Source organism: Protopterus annectens, chromosome 11.part0, assembly GCF_019279795.1.
Source record: "Protopterus annectens isolate FY-2018-M chromosome 11.part0, PAN1.0, whole genome shotgun sequence".
In the NCBI taxonomy this organism is placed as follows: Eukaryota; Metazoa; Chordata; order Ceratodontiformes; family Protopteridae; genus Protopterus; species Protopterus annectens.
The window spans coordinates 516,239,925-516,256,715 of NC_056745.1; the positions used below are offsets into that span (position 1 = coordinate 516,239,925).

The following is a 16,791-nucleotide window of genomic DNA, read 5'->3' on the forward strand; positions in this document are numbered from 1 at the left end:
AAATTATCCAAATGTAATGATTGCAACAGTGAAACACGAAGAACATTGGAGAAAATGGTGTAAACAGGATGAAGAGAGGGACAGGAGGAGGATTTACTAACAGTAATACTTAGTGATAGTTAAGTGACATTAGTAAAGTGAAAAAGAAGATGTTTGACATACAGAACCTGGTAGGATGTAAAAAGGGAATGCTGACAATAGGAAATTGCAAAGGAGGGCAAGGAAATGCAGACAATGGAATGGCAGTAGAGTAGGGGACAGAAAGTGAGCAAGGTATTAGAACTGATAAGGGTAAAAAGGGGGATAAAATCCAAACAGAGTTTGAAATGAATATGGGATTAAGTGGGCGTATGTAGGAGTGTGAAGGACTTAAGTGATGCAATGTAAATGATGACGAGATCCTCACTATAATAAAAAAAACTTTTAAGCGAAGCCAGGTAACAGACAGGAGAATTAAAGGGGATACTAAAATGGTACAGAAAGCTTTGATGGAGTTGGAAAACAAAACATGAGAAGATGAGATCAGGACGGTAAAAGAACTGTGAGTGAGATACAGCAGTTAACATAGGCGCACGTAACTTAAGTGCATGAAATATGCTACAAAATCCAGGAGATTTTGAATATTCTCTTGGAACTGCCTGCACAGATATTTTTACACACTGATAAGAATTAAAAATGTTTCCAATGTCAGAGAAATATGCTGGAGATGTTGAGATATGCAGTGAGGAACCCATGCGTATATTTTTGGAACTATGGGAGTCTGGATGGGTTTAAAAGAAAACTGCAGACTATGATAAAGAGAGTGTTAGAAACTCTATGGGAAATTATGAGAAATGCTTAGTTGTTGGGAAGTGTCCGACACAGCAGTTAGACAGGAACGCTCAAGGATTGGATTTGGAATGGTGAAAAAGGATCAACAGCAAATACCCAGGTACTTTATCTTAAACAGGATTTAGATGGTCTGCTATTAGGACACTGATATGCACAGGAACTACACCTTTCTGTGGAATAACTTTAGAGACATTTGTACAAATAGAAAAAAAACTGTTAATGAATGCAAAAGGAGAAATAATATATTCCCCTGGAAAGACTAGGTTTACCGAAATTTAAATATACAGTTAAAAAGAAATATGTTGTTGCAATTTAAACCATCTGAGATGGAAGAAAATGAGTTAAAATGTTTTCAAAGCTAATGTCCTTGTACACAGGATATGAAAATTTTGGATGACAGAAAAGTATGAATTGGGAGATGGGAAGCTTATGTAACTTTAAAAATAGAAAATAAGTGGCAGCATGTGCCTAATGCGATTATAATAAATAGGAAAAAAGGGAATGTTAAGTTATGGGGACAGTAGAAAGCTTTTGTTCCCTGTGGAGATGAATCATACTTAATCTAGGATTATACAGAAAGGTATGGACAGTGTAGGGAATTTAGGTACACTAGGACATTTTTGGTTCAATTGTCCACTAATTAATGAAGAGAGAGAATGCAAGAATAATGAAGAAAGAGAATGCAAGAAAAATGAGAGGAAAGAACAAGATCTTGGGCAAGAAAGGGGGGGAAGAGAGTGATTAAAGTATGAAAGTGGGGGAGGGAACTGCAAGGTGAAAATATAGAAAAAGCAACTAGATTCAAAAATGTGTTGATGAGAAAGAAAAGCATATGAAAATGGATAACAAATTGGGCTTATTAGAAAAAAAGGAAAATATTAGTGCAAGTATAGCATCACAGGATGTGAACAACATGAATAGCGATGTCAGCACAACGAATGACTGGGGTAAAAAAAAATGATGCAGAGGTAATTTGCTTTGTGTAAGATGTGCAGATTAAAGGAAGAGGGTGGAGTTTGAGATGAGGAAAAGATAAGTGGTGTGGGCTACAAGGAGTGAAACATCTGCAGGTAGTAAAGTATTACTAAAAAGGAGACATTAAAATATTAGATATAATGACTGGGGCAACGGGGAGAGTTTTACTGAGTGATTTATGAAAGAGGCAGAAAGTGTTTAGAATAGTGGTAGTGTAAGCACACACAAATATATACGAAAGGAACAAATTTTTGAGGAAATTTAAAGTTATGTGATAGTAAATACATCTATTGTGGTGGGAACTAATTTAAGAAAGGAAAAAGGGACAATAGAATAAGATGTAAAGTGATTACAGAGGTAGTACATAATGGTAAAAATGGGTAAAGGGAAAGAATATACTTATAAGAGGAGTTTACTTAAAACAGTTTGACTATACATAGTTTTCAGGAGACATGATAGAAATAAAAGATGGAATTAGAAAAGCAAAAGTATGTATGGGCAATAACAGGAGAATGAAAATTTAATCAAAGTTTGTTTAAAAAAGATTGACAGGAAAGCTGCAGGAATGGAATGTCAAAGACAAACTCTGGAAAGATCATATGATGGCAAAGCTGTTTCACGAAAGTTTGACAAATTGGTTGATGTGTATACAGGACATGTATGTAAAATAAGATGGGGACGTAGAAAAGTTTAATGTACTTAAAATGGAAAGCGAGCAGTGGAAAAAGTGACAATAAGCAAAAAGATATTTGTGAAAGAGTAGTGGAGAAAGGGAGTCTTGAAAAGGAAGAAAAAATATATCAAATAAAGAAAAATGGAATAAATTATATTTGGACAAAAATTTGAAAAAGAGAAAAAAAGTTTCCCATTTTAGGAAAGAAAGAAAAAGATGAGAAAAATGAATTACGGAAGGATAAAAAAGGACAGTCAAGATATAAACAATTAATATTACTCAAATAAAATTATTTTGGCCACTATAGATGTATGCAATTTGTTTTCTGTAATCCCCATTACGAAGGTTTGGAAATGTTTTTTTTGAATTTTTATCCCAGGACTCTTTTTTTCAGTTAGGAAGGCCAGCACTTTAAGTTTAATGGAATTAGTACTAGAAAATAACTTCTTGATTTTTGAAGATCAGATTTTTAAACAAGTTAAGGGAGTAGCAATGGGGGTAGGTTGCGCCCCCATTTTTGCAAGTATGTTTTGGCCCAATGGGAGAAGTCTTGTGTTTTTCCATTTACGTTTCAAGAAAACTGGGTCATGTATGAAAGTTTTTGGATGGCATTGTCCTGTTTTGGAAGGAAAGTGAATCAAAGTTAATGGAATTCTTTGATTACATTAATAATAGTACTAGTTTTTTTTTAATTTACAATGGAATCTGACTATGAGAAAATCAATTATTTAGATGTGACAATATACAAAGACAGACCAAGTAAGAAATTTGGCTCCACTTTATATCGTAAACCCACATATTCCAATACTTTGTTATACTATGACATCAAAGGTTCTGAATGAGATGTTGTGTAAGAGGTTACCCCCATGAATTTGTTAATGAAATTTTTCGTGAAGTGAAAAGAAAAAGACATGATGGGATATACAAACTATTATTAGGTACACACGAGGGGACTAATGGTGTTAGAAAGGCCAACAGGAAGGGTAATAATGAGGACATTTGGAATAAGTCATGTATTACATCCTTCAACCAGGACTTTTATTCTATTTGTAATATACTCAGAAGAAACTGGGACCCGTTTAGGGTTGAATCAGAATACTTAGAAGTTGTAGGAAATAAGTCAAACAGTGCATAGGAAATAAAGTAGTTTTAATCAAATGTTAGAAAGGGTAGGGAGAAAAATGTAAAGGGGAAAATGTCTAAGTATGGAACTTGTGCCCAATGCAACAATATTCTGGTGTGTAGTAGTGTAAATATCAGGGGCAGTATGGACATCAATATTCCAAGTAAATTTTATTGTTTTTCCAAAGCGGTGGTATACATCGCTAAGCATCAATTATGTGACAGTTTATATACAGGAAAAACAAAAAGGGCCCTGAAAGGGAGAATATATAAACACTTGTACGAAATCAGAAAAACTGATTTACAGAATGCCCTGTGTAAACACATTTTAGAGAACAAGGATCATGGTTTTAAGTTTTGCATTATTGACCAATGTGATTTGGGTCTGAGGGTCGGGGGGGGGTAACGGACGCAGATTATTTGGAATATTCAGAATTACAATGGATTTTGAGTACCCCCCCCCCCACCGTTTAAATGAACATGTTTCTTTGTGTAGTGAGACTGAAAGCCAATTTCTTGTTATAGTATTTTAATATTATAGATATGTTTTTATACAGTTATTGAAAATGTATATATTTGCATATGTTATACCTTGATGAGTAAGTTATATGTGGATATTTATATATATTTTGTGTTCCTGGTTAGGGTTATTTGTGCCAGTAATGAACAGGTTCATTTTACCTTGGTAGGTGTTTTAGTCTGTCTGTAATATGACTGGTTGGGTAAGCATAACATGTGATGTTGTTTTATTATATAAAGTTGGACTTGTGTTTTATATTTCATTCTGATTAAGTCCACTATACCAGGATGAAAGCGCTCAAGGATTTCATAAATTTTGGATGCTGCGTCACCGTGGTCTGCTTCTGCTGTTATTAAAAGTTTAATGTACTTAAAATGGACAGCGAGCAATGGAAAAGGTGACAATAAGCAAAAAGAAATTTGTGAAAGTAGTGGAGAAAGGGGGAATCTTGAAAAGGAAGAAGAATATATCAAATAAAGAAAAATGGAATATGTGATGCTTGGACAAAAAAAAATTGAAAAATGAGAAAAACTTTTCCCCGTTTTAGGAAAGAAAGGGGTTCCGACATGTAGATCGCGAGACAAATGCCCACGAGCTACAATGCAGAAGGCTGGAGCACCACTAGACCGCAGAGCGGTGCGGCCTAAAGAGATACACCAATAACACTTGCAGATATCGATGTCAGCCAGTACCCACTTTGTAGTGGCAGCTTTATCCTCCGCAGAAGGTCTGACAAGGATGGGACCAATTCCTTGGTTCTACTAACTACATCACAGAATCTGACAGATCTGTGCAGGTCTGACATCATTCTTGGGGATGGCCCCTTCCCGACACGGGCCGATATATGCCATCAGCTGTATATGTTACATGGATGTATTGGCACCGCCAGCTCAGCAAGGATAGTCTCCCTGGTGTACTGTCTCATGACACGGAAGTCAGAGTCTGCATACAACAATATGTGGGAGATACTGAAGGGTATGGCTGCAGAACAGGGATGCACCTTGGCTCCACAGTATATTATGACTGATTTTGAGAAGGCAGCGATCCGTGCCAACCGTAAGGCATTCCCCTAAGAGTATTCTAAGGGTTGCCTATTCCATTTTGCACAGATCATTTGGCGCCAGATCCAGCATCACCACCTTGTGGCCCTCTATGGTACGGACACTGCTTTCTCAATCACCATCCGCAAGCTGACTGCGTTGGCATGCCTACCACTGGAAGATGTTATCCCCATATTTCTGGACATTGTGGCTACCTTACCTGACTGTGCTAAGCCTATAGGCGTAGTTCTGGACCATCATTATGTGTGAGGCCGACCACGGAAGTATGCAATCCGCTGCTCAGCACAGCAATGCCTGCCATCTTCCTACCCTTTGAAGTTTTGGAATGTATGTGACATCAATGACATGGACTTCCCGCGGACTAATAACCAGGTGGAGGCATGGCATCGTCAGCTGAAGGTGTTACTTGGATGCCCTGCAGTACAGCTGTCCGACCTTCTGCCTGTTCTGCAACAGGAACAGAACCTGACAGACATCCGATGGGAGTCACTTTTGAGGGAGATGCCTGTAACACCACGTAGGAAGGCTATTGTTGTAAGGGAGCATCGCCTAAAGCACATCTTGCAACATAAGTGTGACTACAGTGATGTGCAAGATTTTATAGGTGCTGTGGCACATTTCTGCAAGTTGTGAATATATTTGGGTTTAGTACGCACCAACACCACACACATCACTTTACATAGTGTAATAAAGGCTTTTGCCACAGCACACAGGTTTCAAATTACCACTTTCATGCCCACTTGGCATCCTATGACGGCCACATGTTCAGCTGACAGTCGCACATGGTGGCTTCTGGGGGGGTGCAGAGTGCATCACTGTGGGGGTTTTTGTCTGCCACCTGTGGTTATGGTGCAGGGGGTTCCTCTATTCCCACAGGGAATTGTCCACAGGCATTTGTCACTGCAGTTAAACTGCCAACCTGCCATGTGTCCACATCCAGCTGTTTCACAGGGGGGGGTGTCGCGCCGTCTAAGCGCCTAAACCCGAAAGAAAGACAATGACAAAAAAATGAATTACAGAAGGATAGAAAAGGACAGTCAAGATATAAACAAAAATGAATATTGAAAGGTACATACAGAATACATATGAATAAAAATCTAAGAGGGAATGTATGGAAAGTAAAGAAAGTGAAAAGGTAGGTAGTGGAAGAAAATAAGAGATAAGAGCTAAGATGCTGAAAAGAAAATAATCCACAACAGGTCCAGATGGATTGTGAGGGATGTTCATGAAAATTATTTTTTTTTTCTAGAAATACTGAAAGAATGGATGGTAGAGAGTTTAAAAGCAAAAGAAATCTGTAAACTTGTATGGGAAAGGGGGAAAGTAAAGAAAATCTGCAGACAAATTACATTAGGAAATACTGACTATAAAATTTGTGAAGATTATCCAGAAAAGAATCATGGACATTATGAAAGGAGGAGTGAATGAAGGGGTGCAAGGTATTTAAGGAACAATAGTAAATGAAATGTTAATTATAGTAAAAGTATTAAAGTGAACAGCTAAGGAGGATGAGAAAGAAAAGCAGCTGTGTGATGTGCCTGAGGTATTTTGACGGAGTTAATCATGGGGAAATGTTGAACATTTTAAAATATTTTTTAAGGACAGAAAATAAGGACAGCTTATGAAAATTCTTGGGTCTGTGATAAATGGATGGAAAAGAAAAAAGTATTACAGGGAAGAGTGGAAAAGGTACCGCTGTCCATTGAGCATGTGGTTTGTTTGTGATTTTAATGAATACGAATATACAGTCGTGTAAGATCAGAATTAGAGGAAAGACATGGAAGGAATAAAGGTGAGACACTGTCAGCCCAGTTATCTGGAATTGTGTAAATAATCATATGCCATTTGTGAATACTAATATGATTCATATGGATGTCTTACAAATGTAAGAGAACTGTATGTTTTGTACCGAGCTTCAAGAATGTAACCACAGTGTACCCTACTGGAAAAGAACAGAAATGTATATAAACTATATACATGTGCAAATGTATGTTTTAATAGTAAAAGGTGGAACATACAGAGTTAACCTGCAAAACTTTAAGAAAATAAGTTAAAAAGTAAAGTGTTTTACGATTGTGTTGTCTCAGTTTCATTGCAGCAAGCAGACACAATGTCTAGAGCTGGAGGTGTTCTTATCATCTTGAAACAGAAATAATTACTAGGTTTCAAAAGTTACTGTTTAATTGTTTTACTACTTCTAGTTCTGAGCAAACATCGGAGATGTATGTATTTTTCAGAGAAATGTAAAATTGTGTTAAACTTTTGTTAGCCTGGGAACTGAAGGCAGGTGACAGAGTGATGTCATCCAGACTAACCCAGCAGTAATATGGGATATTAATTTAAGTACTCTCCAGAAGACAGAGAGAGGGCATTTTGTATCTTGTCTTGGGCCTAGAAACATCCATCACCCGCATATGCCTTGCTCTGTAAGCAAGTTATTTAGAGCAGAATACTTTTTAAATATAGATAGGAATATAGTAAAGATTAGTTTAGATGTTTTCTGTATTTATTTGAGACTGTCCTGCAATGTTGTTTAAAAATATTTCCTGTGAACTTTGTACTTACTGTGTTTGAGCATTGTCTTGTTCTTTTTATTATTAAATATATTTAAACCTATCTTTGTGGCTGATATTTGTGAGACATGTTTAAGCTCTTAAGAGTACTTGCATATGTGTTTGGTGACACTGTACAGGCCACTCCTAAATAGCCTTGGTCTTGATCACAATTACCATTTGGATAATAGTAACATTACACAGTAGGATTGGTCACTCTTTGTAAGGGCCTTTATAGTAGCTGATAAGTAGTGGTTGGTGGCTACCTTATAGTCTGGGCAGAAGGGGGCATAGCTAGTAAACCTGTGCCAGCCTTCCCCAGGAGTGTCTGTGTGTTTATAAATAAATCAAATCTCAAAATGTTTGTGTGTGTGTGTGTGTGTGTGTGTGTGTGTGTGTGTACGAGCGTGTGAGCTACCTGGGCAGGGACACTAAAGCTCTGGTTTGGCAGAGAGAGTGTTGGAGGTTTTAGCTTGACCACTCAGCTGAGATCATAACCCTATAGCTGTGCCACTGGGGAGTCTTATTGTGGATCTGGAGAAAGAGGCAGAAACCAGCCCCAGACTGACTGTGATCTCTGTGTGCTCTTAAGGGAAACTACACTTTACTGTCTGAGTGTGCTTGTCATCCTTCCGTTGTGTACGCCTCTCACTGTTGCCAGTGGTGAGGAATGAGGCTCCTTGATTACTGGGCCAGTGTAGGGGCATCACAAAATTTTAAATTAATGTAGATGACTTGGTTTTAGTAGTGAAAAACAAACTGGATGAAAGATAATTTTTTTAACAGAATTTCTGGGTACAGTAGGATTACAGTTAAATAAGGAAGAAAACACAGCAATCAAACAATGGAGAGAAGTTTGGTAGACTGTTTAAGTTGCCCCTAAGAGAAAGGATATATATGTTAATCACATACATTTTTGGAAATGTACGTTTCCAACATGCATGAAAAGTGAACTAAAGGTTTTTTTTTTTTTTTTTTTTTTTTTTTTTTTTTAAGTGAACAAGGCTGAATTCAGTCAAAAGAAGTATTGTTTATAATAAACAAAGAGGAGAGGTTTGTGTTTAATAAACTGAGTTGCTTTCATCAATAAATCTGTTCTGGGTGTTAAAGTGTTAGAAAAAAATACAAAGAAAATTTTCTTATTTGGAAAATATAAGGCTATGTTGATGGGTGTGGGGGGGGCAGAAAAAGCTTGGAAGAGAAGGAATATAAAAGAAAAATACAGACAAAAATGTACTTAATTTCATAAAACGTGCTGGGGAAGAGTTATGCAAAAACAATAAGAAAAGGTTACTTCCCAAGTTAGGAAAGTCTTATATTAGCTTGTTTATGTCATCTAAAATAGACAACAGATACTTGGTTATAAGGACCTGGTAATTTATGGTTTTACTTGCTATGAGAGCGAGACATCATGGTACACTAAGGCACCAGTTCATAAGGTAAAAAAACAAAGGCAATAAACAGTGCAATTTTGCCATTACAGCATACAGAGATATGGAAGAAAAATAGGCAGGGTTAACAGCTCGTACTCTAGCTTAAAGATTCACAAAGACAGGTTAATCAGCTTTAAAATCCACAGAATTAAAAGACGCTCATTTTCAGAAAAATGTACAGGTTTTAAATGCATCACTCATACACAGACTTAAAGACTATGAATCTAGGTAAACAGAAATTAAATCAAAATTAACAGGCTTCAAGCCTATTAGTCAAAATTAAAATTGCAGGTTTATTTATCAAATAAAGAAAATATATTTTCAGATTATAAATCCGGTAGCATAAAGCTGTATACAGTAGCTAGCAATACAAATGTAAGGTAACTACAGAAGTAGGTCCCTGTAGACTTAGAGTAGATTAGGGACTTCCATTTTAAAGTAATTATTAGGCAATATGCAGACAAAGGTTAAATATTTAGTGTCAAATACTTAGAAAAGACAATTTATTAGAAAGGAAAGATAACCATGAAATGTGCAGAAAATAGAGAACGTTCTTTTCTCAAGGGAAAGATACAATCTTACCAGCTACAGCAAAGTAATGTCGTTCGGCTTTTCCCAGTTTGGGGTCGTCACAGAGGATCATCGGTCCCCTAATGATTGGCAGTGGTTTTTACGGTGCCGAGTTGCCAGCCCGACATCCAACCTTCACGGAAGGCACACCCACATGCATCTACCTGCATGCCTTTAAAGTTTACGCAGCCGCAGGGATGACATGCAGACTCTGCACGGAAGGAACTCCAGCCGAAAATCGAACAGAAGAACCTCTTGCTGTGAGGTGACAATGCTAACTGCTGTACCACGGCGGCCAACAATCTTGCCAGCTAGAGAATGTTCCTTAATGGAATGTTAGATTAAGACCAGGCCTGGAAGCCAAGGTTACCAAGGCTAAAGAGGCATGTAAAGCATTACAGGGTTTTGAAAATACACTTCAGATACAGTTAAGGTCAGTTTGTTCGACCTGACATTACAGAGAAGATTAAGCTACAATACAGTACAGAAGATACGTCAGATAAAGACCATTTCAGCTTACGTTGTTCAGGACAATCAGAATATGGCGTGCAGTAAAACTTTGGATATACTTAGCTGCACTGTTACTACTAACCAGCATCCCTGCATTTCTACAGACTGTTACTGTTCATCACCACTGTTAATGAAGACAGTATTCAGATACTGTAAACATCTAATAAAGCCTTATTAAATGAACTACAGTGTTTGGAGAATTCATTCTGAAAAGTACACAAACTTGGCCCATAAAGATGAGACTGGCACCTGTTCAGCATGAGTTTGAGTAATTAACAAATAAAGACCTTCATTTCAGTTGTTTCCAGTTAATTCCAGTATACAACAGTCTTATCAATTCCTACACATGAGAAGTGTGCATGCAAAGAGATACTAAAGACCCTACAGTGATGCTGGTATGCATGTCAGCCACCAGGGGAGTGTTAGACTATAAAACACTCCTTCCCGCTCCTCACCAGGAAGGATGATATATGGGGAACAGTATCAGTTAGTGTTCCAGCCTGGAGACGTTATGGTCCACCTTTACGTGCACTGGGCAATTGTCTTGAGTTGATGAAGACAGGTTGCTAGGGTAAGGGTAATCCTGCCGTTGTAAGCTGGCTGGCACAGTAAAGTGGGATAGGTCATAAATTGCCTCAATGCCTGCTTAAATAATGTTTCACTCCAGTTGGCTACTGCTTCAGGGAGACCAAGTACTTCTATCTTCAAAAGGAATGAATGGGCTGTAGATCTACAAGAGTAGAATTACTGATCAGCATGCAGGCAGGCAAAAAAATAACATTACCTGACTTTGACGAACAGTAGAATCCCTCTGGAACAGTTTTTCCATGATTATCTTCTCAGTGGCATTTGGTGGCTGTACCAATGATAAATACATTTTGTTAAATGAATAAATGAACAACTGGTCTGTCACAGCTTTCTTAGTGGAGTCTACTCCAATTTAAAAGAATTACATTCATTTTCAGAGGAAAAAAATCACAAATTACTCTCAGAAGACTGCAATACAAAATCAGCAACCATATACAACTACTACTTCAGAACAAACTGCATCTTAAAGAAATAAACATTTGGTTTCTATTTTGGCATACAAAATGTCTATTTTACATAAAAAGAAAATAAAAGCTCGCTTTCCCTTTTGACAGGCCTTCATTACACACAAAATGGGTATCACACATTTACACTATGTGCATGCACACACCCTCATGTATACGTATATAATACAGACAAATATTGAGCTATCAAAATGCATAAGCAATGAAACAAGTGACCAGTGCTAGCACTTTGAAAATGTACTTACAGAAAACCCCCAAATACTGAACATACAACTGACTGGAAAACACTTTCCTTTTGGATCGGTAAAACAAAACCCTACCACTAAATTCAGTAACACTTTGAATACTGGCAGTGTTACAGAAAGAGTTTTTCTATGGCAAGGTGCAGGGCCATGATTAGGTAAGGATTAGTATGCCTTAGTTAGGATGGTAGGGGGCGCCTTCTGCCCCCCATTATCCTTACTAATGTGTGTTAACAATAACCCTGCCTGTAATTTCCAACCTTACACATTACAGTACAAAAACCCTTTTCCACTACACATTACACTCAGACAAACATCACATACAGCCACATACAAGTCCTCCTCCCTTGCTGTAATCCCGACATGAAATCCACTCACACAAACACAAACTTAAACCTAATGCCAAAGTTTTAGGTATACTGAAAGCCTTGGCATTAAAATCCCAAACTCACACTTGCCTTACCCATACACACAGAATCTTACCTGTTCTCTATATTTGCTGCACTCAAGAATGAGTGTTTTTCACAAAAATTTCAAGCCGTCAATAAATTGATGATTCAACAAACTATAGCCAGATTTTACACAAGTCCAGCAGTACGAATTTTGATTTCAAGTTTGTGCATTCAGTAGGATGAGCTTAAGTAGTGTGTGTGTGTGTGTGTGTGTGTGTGTGGTTCCCTAGGAGTTGATCAAGTTTTCAGAAAGTTGAAATCCATATGGTTGAGACCTTATGATAGAGATTTTGAAAACCCAAAGCTTTTGAATGGAGATTGCGGTACAATGCACACTGGGAAATTTACCCTTTCCTCTCTGTAGTACAATATCTGAGTTGGCACATATAATTTTTGCAGGGGGTGCAGCCCCCGACATGGGTGGTGCAGGGGCTTGCCCCCCTTCCCCCTGTAAAAATGTAAAAAGAGGTAGATTTTGTGGGGATTTTTTTTTTTTTTTTTTTTTTGATGTTTTGTGTTTTTGGAGGCTCAACCATATGGTCTCCACCGTATCAATTTCGAGATGTATAAAATACAAGTAAAAATATACATGTGATATTTTTTACACAAATACATACACACATGTATGTAAGTATATGTAAGAGTTTAATGAATCTCAGGCCATTCCATCAAAACAATCAAATGACATCACATTGAGGTCTGGTGATAGAGTCACGCGTACTTTTGAAGGCTGCAAGTGCAGAACCCCCTGTATAGGAAAAGTGTGCATTGAAGGCTGCAAGTGCAGAACCCCTTGTATTGGAAAAGTGTGCATTCAAAATGTTTCTTAGTTTCCCATTCAAGGTATCTGAAGAACAGAAAGTAGTCTAGTATTTAATGTGGACACGTCATAAAAACTCTGAAAGCATGGATTTGTTGGGAACTCTAAGCGCATCCTAGTGGTGTCAGTATCACCTATCACCTGCTAAGATTTTAACCATGTGTAATGGTACACTTTAAATTAAAATTTCACCAAGGACAATATGAGCACATTCTCAAGCACCAACACCTTCAGTTGAACTTCTCAGTGGTGAAACTACTTAAACCTTCATGTCTCTAACCACTAGGCTTGCTTCATGTAGAGGAATAACCCTGCACTCTCAGAAGTACTCTACCATACTTTAAGTGTTCTTCTCATATACTTTCTCATAGTAACCACTTCCCTCCATAGAATGGCATCAATCTCCACCCACCCACACACTTTCTTATACAATGACACTCCTTCTTGGGAACAATTTTGGTTTCAACAAAATTTTTCTTTTGCTCATGCTGTGATTTGCTCTCTCATCATACTTCCCAACCTCTTGGCACTGGAAATATGGACAAACTCTGACAAAATGGGGGGACAACAGTCCCAACATAGAGACATATTTTAAACATTGCTCTTATAAACTTAAAAAGTTGCAAGAACAGGATTTGTGTTAACATGCATTTTCTTAAGGATTTGAAGTCTGAAACTCAAATGTATGTCATTTAGAGACTTCAATCCTCAGATCATCCCAGTGATATGCCAGAAAAAATCACATTTTATGAGGAACAGGCTAAATATGAGGCAAACATCTGAACAGTTGAGAAAGATGACTCATGTTTGATCTGGATCACCACTCATTCCCACCCCACTGGTTATCTAGCCACCATGCTTACCTCCTACTCACCCTCAAGTTCCCACCAAAGCCACAAAGGGAATATTCAGGGAATTGACAGTCTTGGACTTGATATATGTAACCCCGGAATTTTGGTCTTTCAGTCTCCACATTGTGGAGCACAGTATTCCAAGTCTAAACTTGTTAATATACATGTATTTTGGTGAAGCTTGGTGCAGCAGTTAGCATTGTCACCTCACAGGAAGAGACTTTCCAGTTCAATTCTCGGCTGGAACGCTCTTCCCTGCAGAGTCTGCATGTCCTCCCTGCAGTCGACTAAACTATAAAAAGACATGCAGGTAGGTGCATGAGTGTGTACCTTCTCTGAAGGTTGGGCGCTGAGCTGGCAATTCAACACCATAAAATCTACTACCAATCATAAGCAGATCAGTGATTCGCTGTAGTGACCCCAAACCGGGAAAAGCCAAAAGACTTTTTTTTAGTGGTGGAGCTTTTCTCACCAGGCCTCTTTTGAAAATGGGCTCTTCCTGATCAGATTTTCCAATCAAAGATAAATAAACATTTAAATTGTTAAATTCTTTGTATACTCTAGTACATGGTTTCTTTTCTGGATGGAGCAGACAGTCAGGTAAAGGCATGCACATTTTTTTCCTTAAGCCTGCAGTAAGCAATGACTGGAACAAGGTATTGGGACTGGTGAAGGGTCAAAACTGCAAAGTAAACTGACAAAGTAATTCCAAAGAATGGAATCTTAATGATTTGTTGCTCTTGATAGAATTATGTAAGCATACTACTTATTTCCCTTGTAGCAATAATATGTATTTGATAGAAAAGAAATATACATACAACTGTTTTTCCTTCATAGTAACACAGTTTTGGTAATCATAACAGTGTGATATTTTTAGAAACATGCATTTGGTTTAACAGAATGTGTTTGCGTGAAACAAAAAGTAAACTTCTGAATGTTTTTGTAACAAATGACATTAACAATAAAGGCTTGTTGAAATATCCTAAACAGTTGAATGTGTACAGAAATGTGAAATGACTAACACAGCAGGAAAAAAGTTACAAACTATCCTATCAATGAAAGAACATTTTGGCATGCTAAGAAGTGGTTTTCTCTGGAGGAGCATGGCTAACATAGGACAGAGTCTGTAACTTTTCTGCTATCAATGAAAGAACATTTCTGAAAGAACATTTTGGTCTGCTGAGAGGTGTTTTTCTCTGGACTGAGATAAGGATGCAGGGAAAGAAGGCTTCAATACAGGAAGATAATGCCTTCATCAAGGACAAAGTTTTGAAACTATAAAAGTGGTTGCAGAATACTTGTGTGGACAGTTTCTAATCCCGAGTCAGCTGAGGAAGTGCAGTATTTCTGACAGTTATATATGTGTTGTAAAGAAAATGCTTATAATCTCACAGTAGTGTTTGGTCGGCTTATTTCAATAAATCTGTCATCAATTACGAATGTAGAGCTGTACAGTTTTGTCCCTGTGTGACATGCTGTTGATTTTAATTCAACTATGGTGCACCAGGGCTAATTTGGACCCTTTTAAATATTCGTAAAAAGTACTACGACAAGCACTAGTTAAGTTTTGTTGGAAGCAACCTCAATACAGTCCATCTTGAACAGCTCAGCAGTATCAGGAACTTCTAAATGGGTGAAAGATTTTGTCTTTGCATCTGCTCTGAGATGTTCACCAGCATTTTCAAGACAGAGTTTCCAGTTTGCAATTGTAGCCTACAGATTGATCACCTGTTAGCCATTTCTGAAAATGGTATGCCTCTTTCTGAAATAACATGGATACCAGCAAGGACATAAGTTCTAAATGCGCACATTCTGTGGCCAAAAACTTAAACCAGACTCCTGATAAAACTTGGATATTATTATGAGAGCGGTATAAACAAGCCAGAAGTGATGTTCAAACTAATACAGCATTGTTTGGTATAAATACAAGTGAAAAAGCGTGTGTGTATAAATACATTCATTGTTTTGATCAGTATGTACAACAGTAAATGTTTTAACTGTGGAGACAAATATCCTTGTTTTTGTTTACAGAAATTGTCACTAAAGACTATGCAGGACAAGTCAAAATTACCAAATGACATCAAAAAGTCATTTTGTAATACCAGTTTCTACTTTTATAGAAAATTCCAGTAATTTTTAAATCATTCTAAAAGTTTACATGTTGTAGAGACAGCTGAAATGTTTCAAACCTACTGCTCACAGCGGGATGCTTTTACTTTTTTACAATATGTTAACATTTGAAAATTGGCTTTCGTATACAGCTGGCAATGCATGGAATGATTCACTGCAAATATTTTGTTTGGTATTTATAAATGCTACAAAATGCACAGTAGTGCACAAAGACGACACTTGTAAAGATTTGTATGAAGTATGTGCAAATGTACATAATTTAAAGAATTGGGTACAACAGATACATGCAGATTTATGGGTTAAAGATAAAATAAATTCCAATTCAGCTGACACAGGTAAAGTGCTCAAAAAGACATATTGGGTGTGGCTAGTTAGGAAAAAGAGTAACCATACATATTTATGTTAAGGTATACCAGAAATAACAGTTAAGTTACATAAATATAGTTTGCCAGCATTTAAAGGCTTAAGATTACAGCAGCTAACAGTTCAAAGAGTAACAGCTCCATACTAGGCATGGACATGTCATAAGAATTAGCTGCAAAGTTATTAGAGTATTTTAATTTTACAGTTTCTGACAGGATGCAAGATCAGGCACAGAGCATGACAACGAAGATATTTTTAAGTACAACATTTTATCGCTTGGTACTAATGAAGAGGAGTTTAAAAAAAGAAGTTATGTACTCACCATAATGTTCCATCTGAGTAGTTGGACTTCATTTGTCATCAACCTGTGGGAATTGGATCTAGATCAGATTTGAGATAGCAGCTTCATCAGCATCTGATCTGAGCTCCAAACTCCTCCCCTTACCCATAATACCCCACCATCTCCTTCCTTCCATCAGATAGAGTTTGCCATACCATACACATCACCCCAATCCAATAAGCCTCAAAAAAATGAAGAACAGGAGAGCCACACAGGCGCTCTCTCCTGCTTACCAATGTAAAAGACATAATGAGACGGTCAGGGGGAAGGAGTGAGAGACTGCTGATGACAAAT

At 37.4% G+C, this 16,791-nt stretch overlaps 1 protein-coding gene across 1 annotated transcript in view; it reads right to left on the reverse strand.

Annotated features, from left to right (window-relative positions):
* Positions 1 to 16,791, reverse strand: part of NUP107 (nucleoporin 107) — a gene marked incomplete in the record, with an annotated part of 1,716,438 nt that overhangs the window by 1,407,881 nt on the left and 291,766 nt on the right. The window contains 1 exon segment of the mRNA XM_044088020.1: positions 11,032 to 11,103. Within this exon segment, the coding sequence (XP_043943955.1) occupies positions 11,032 to 11,103 (72 nt within the window).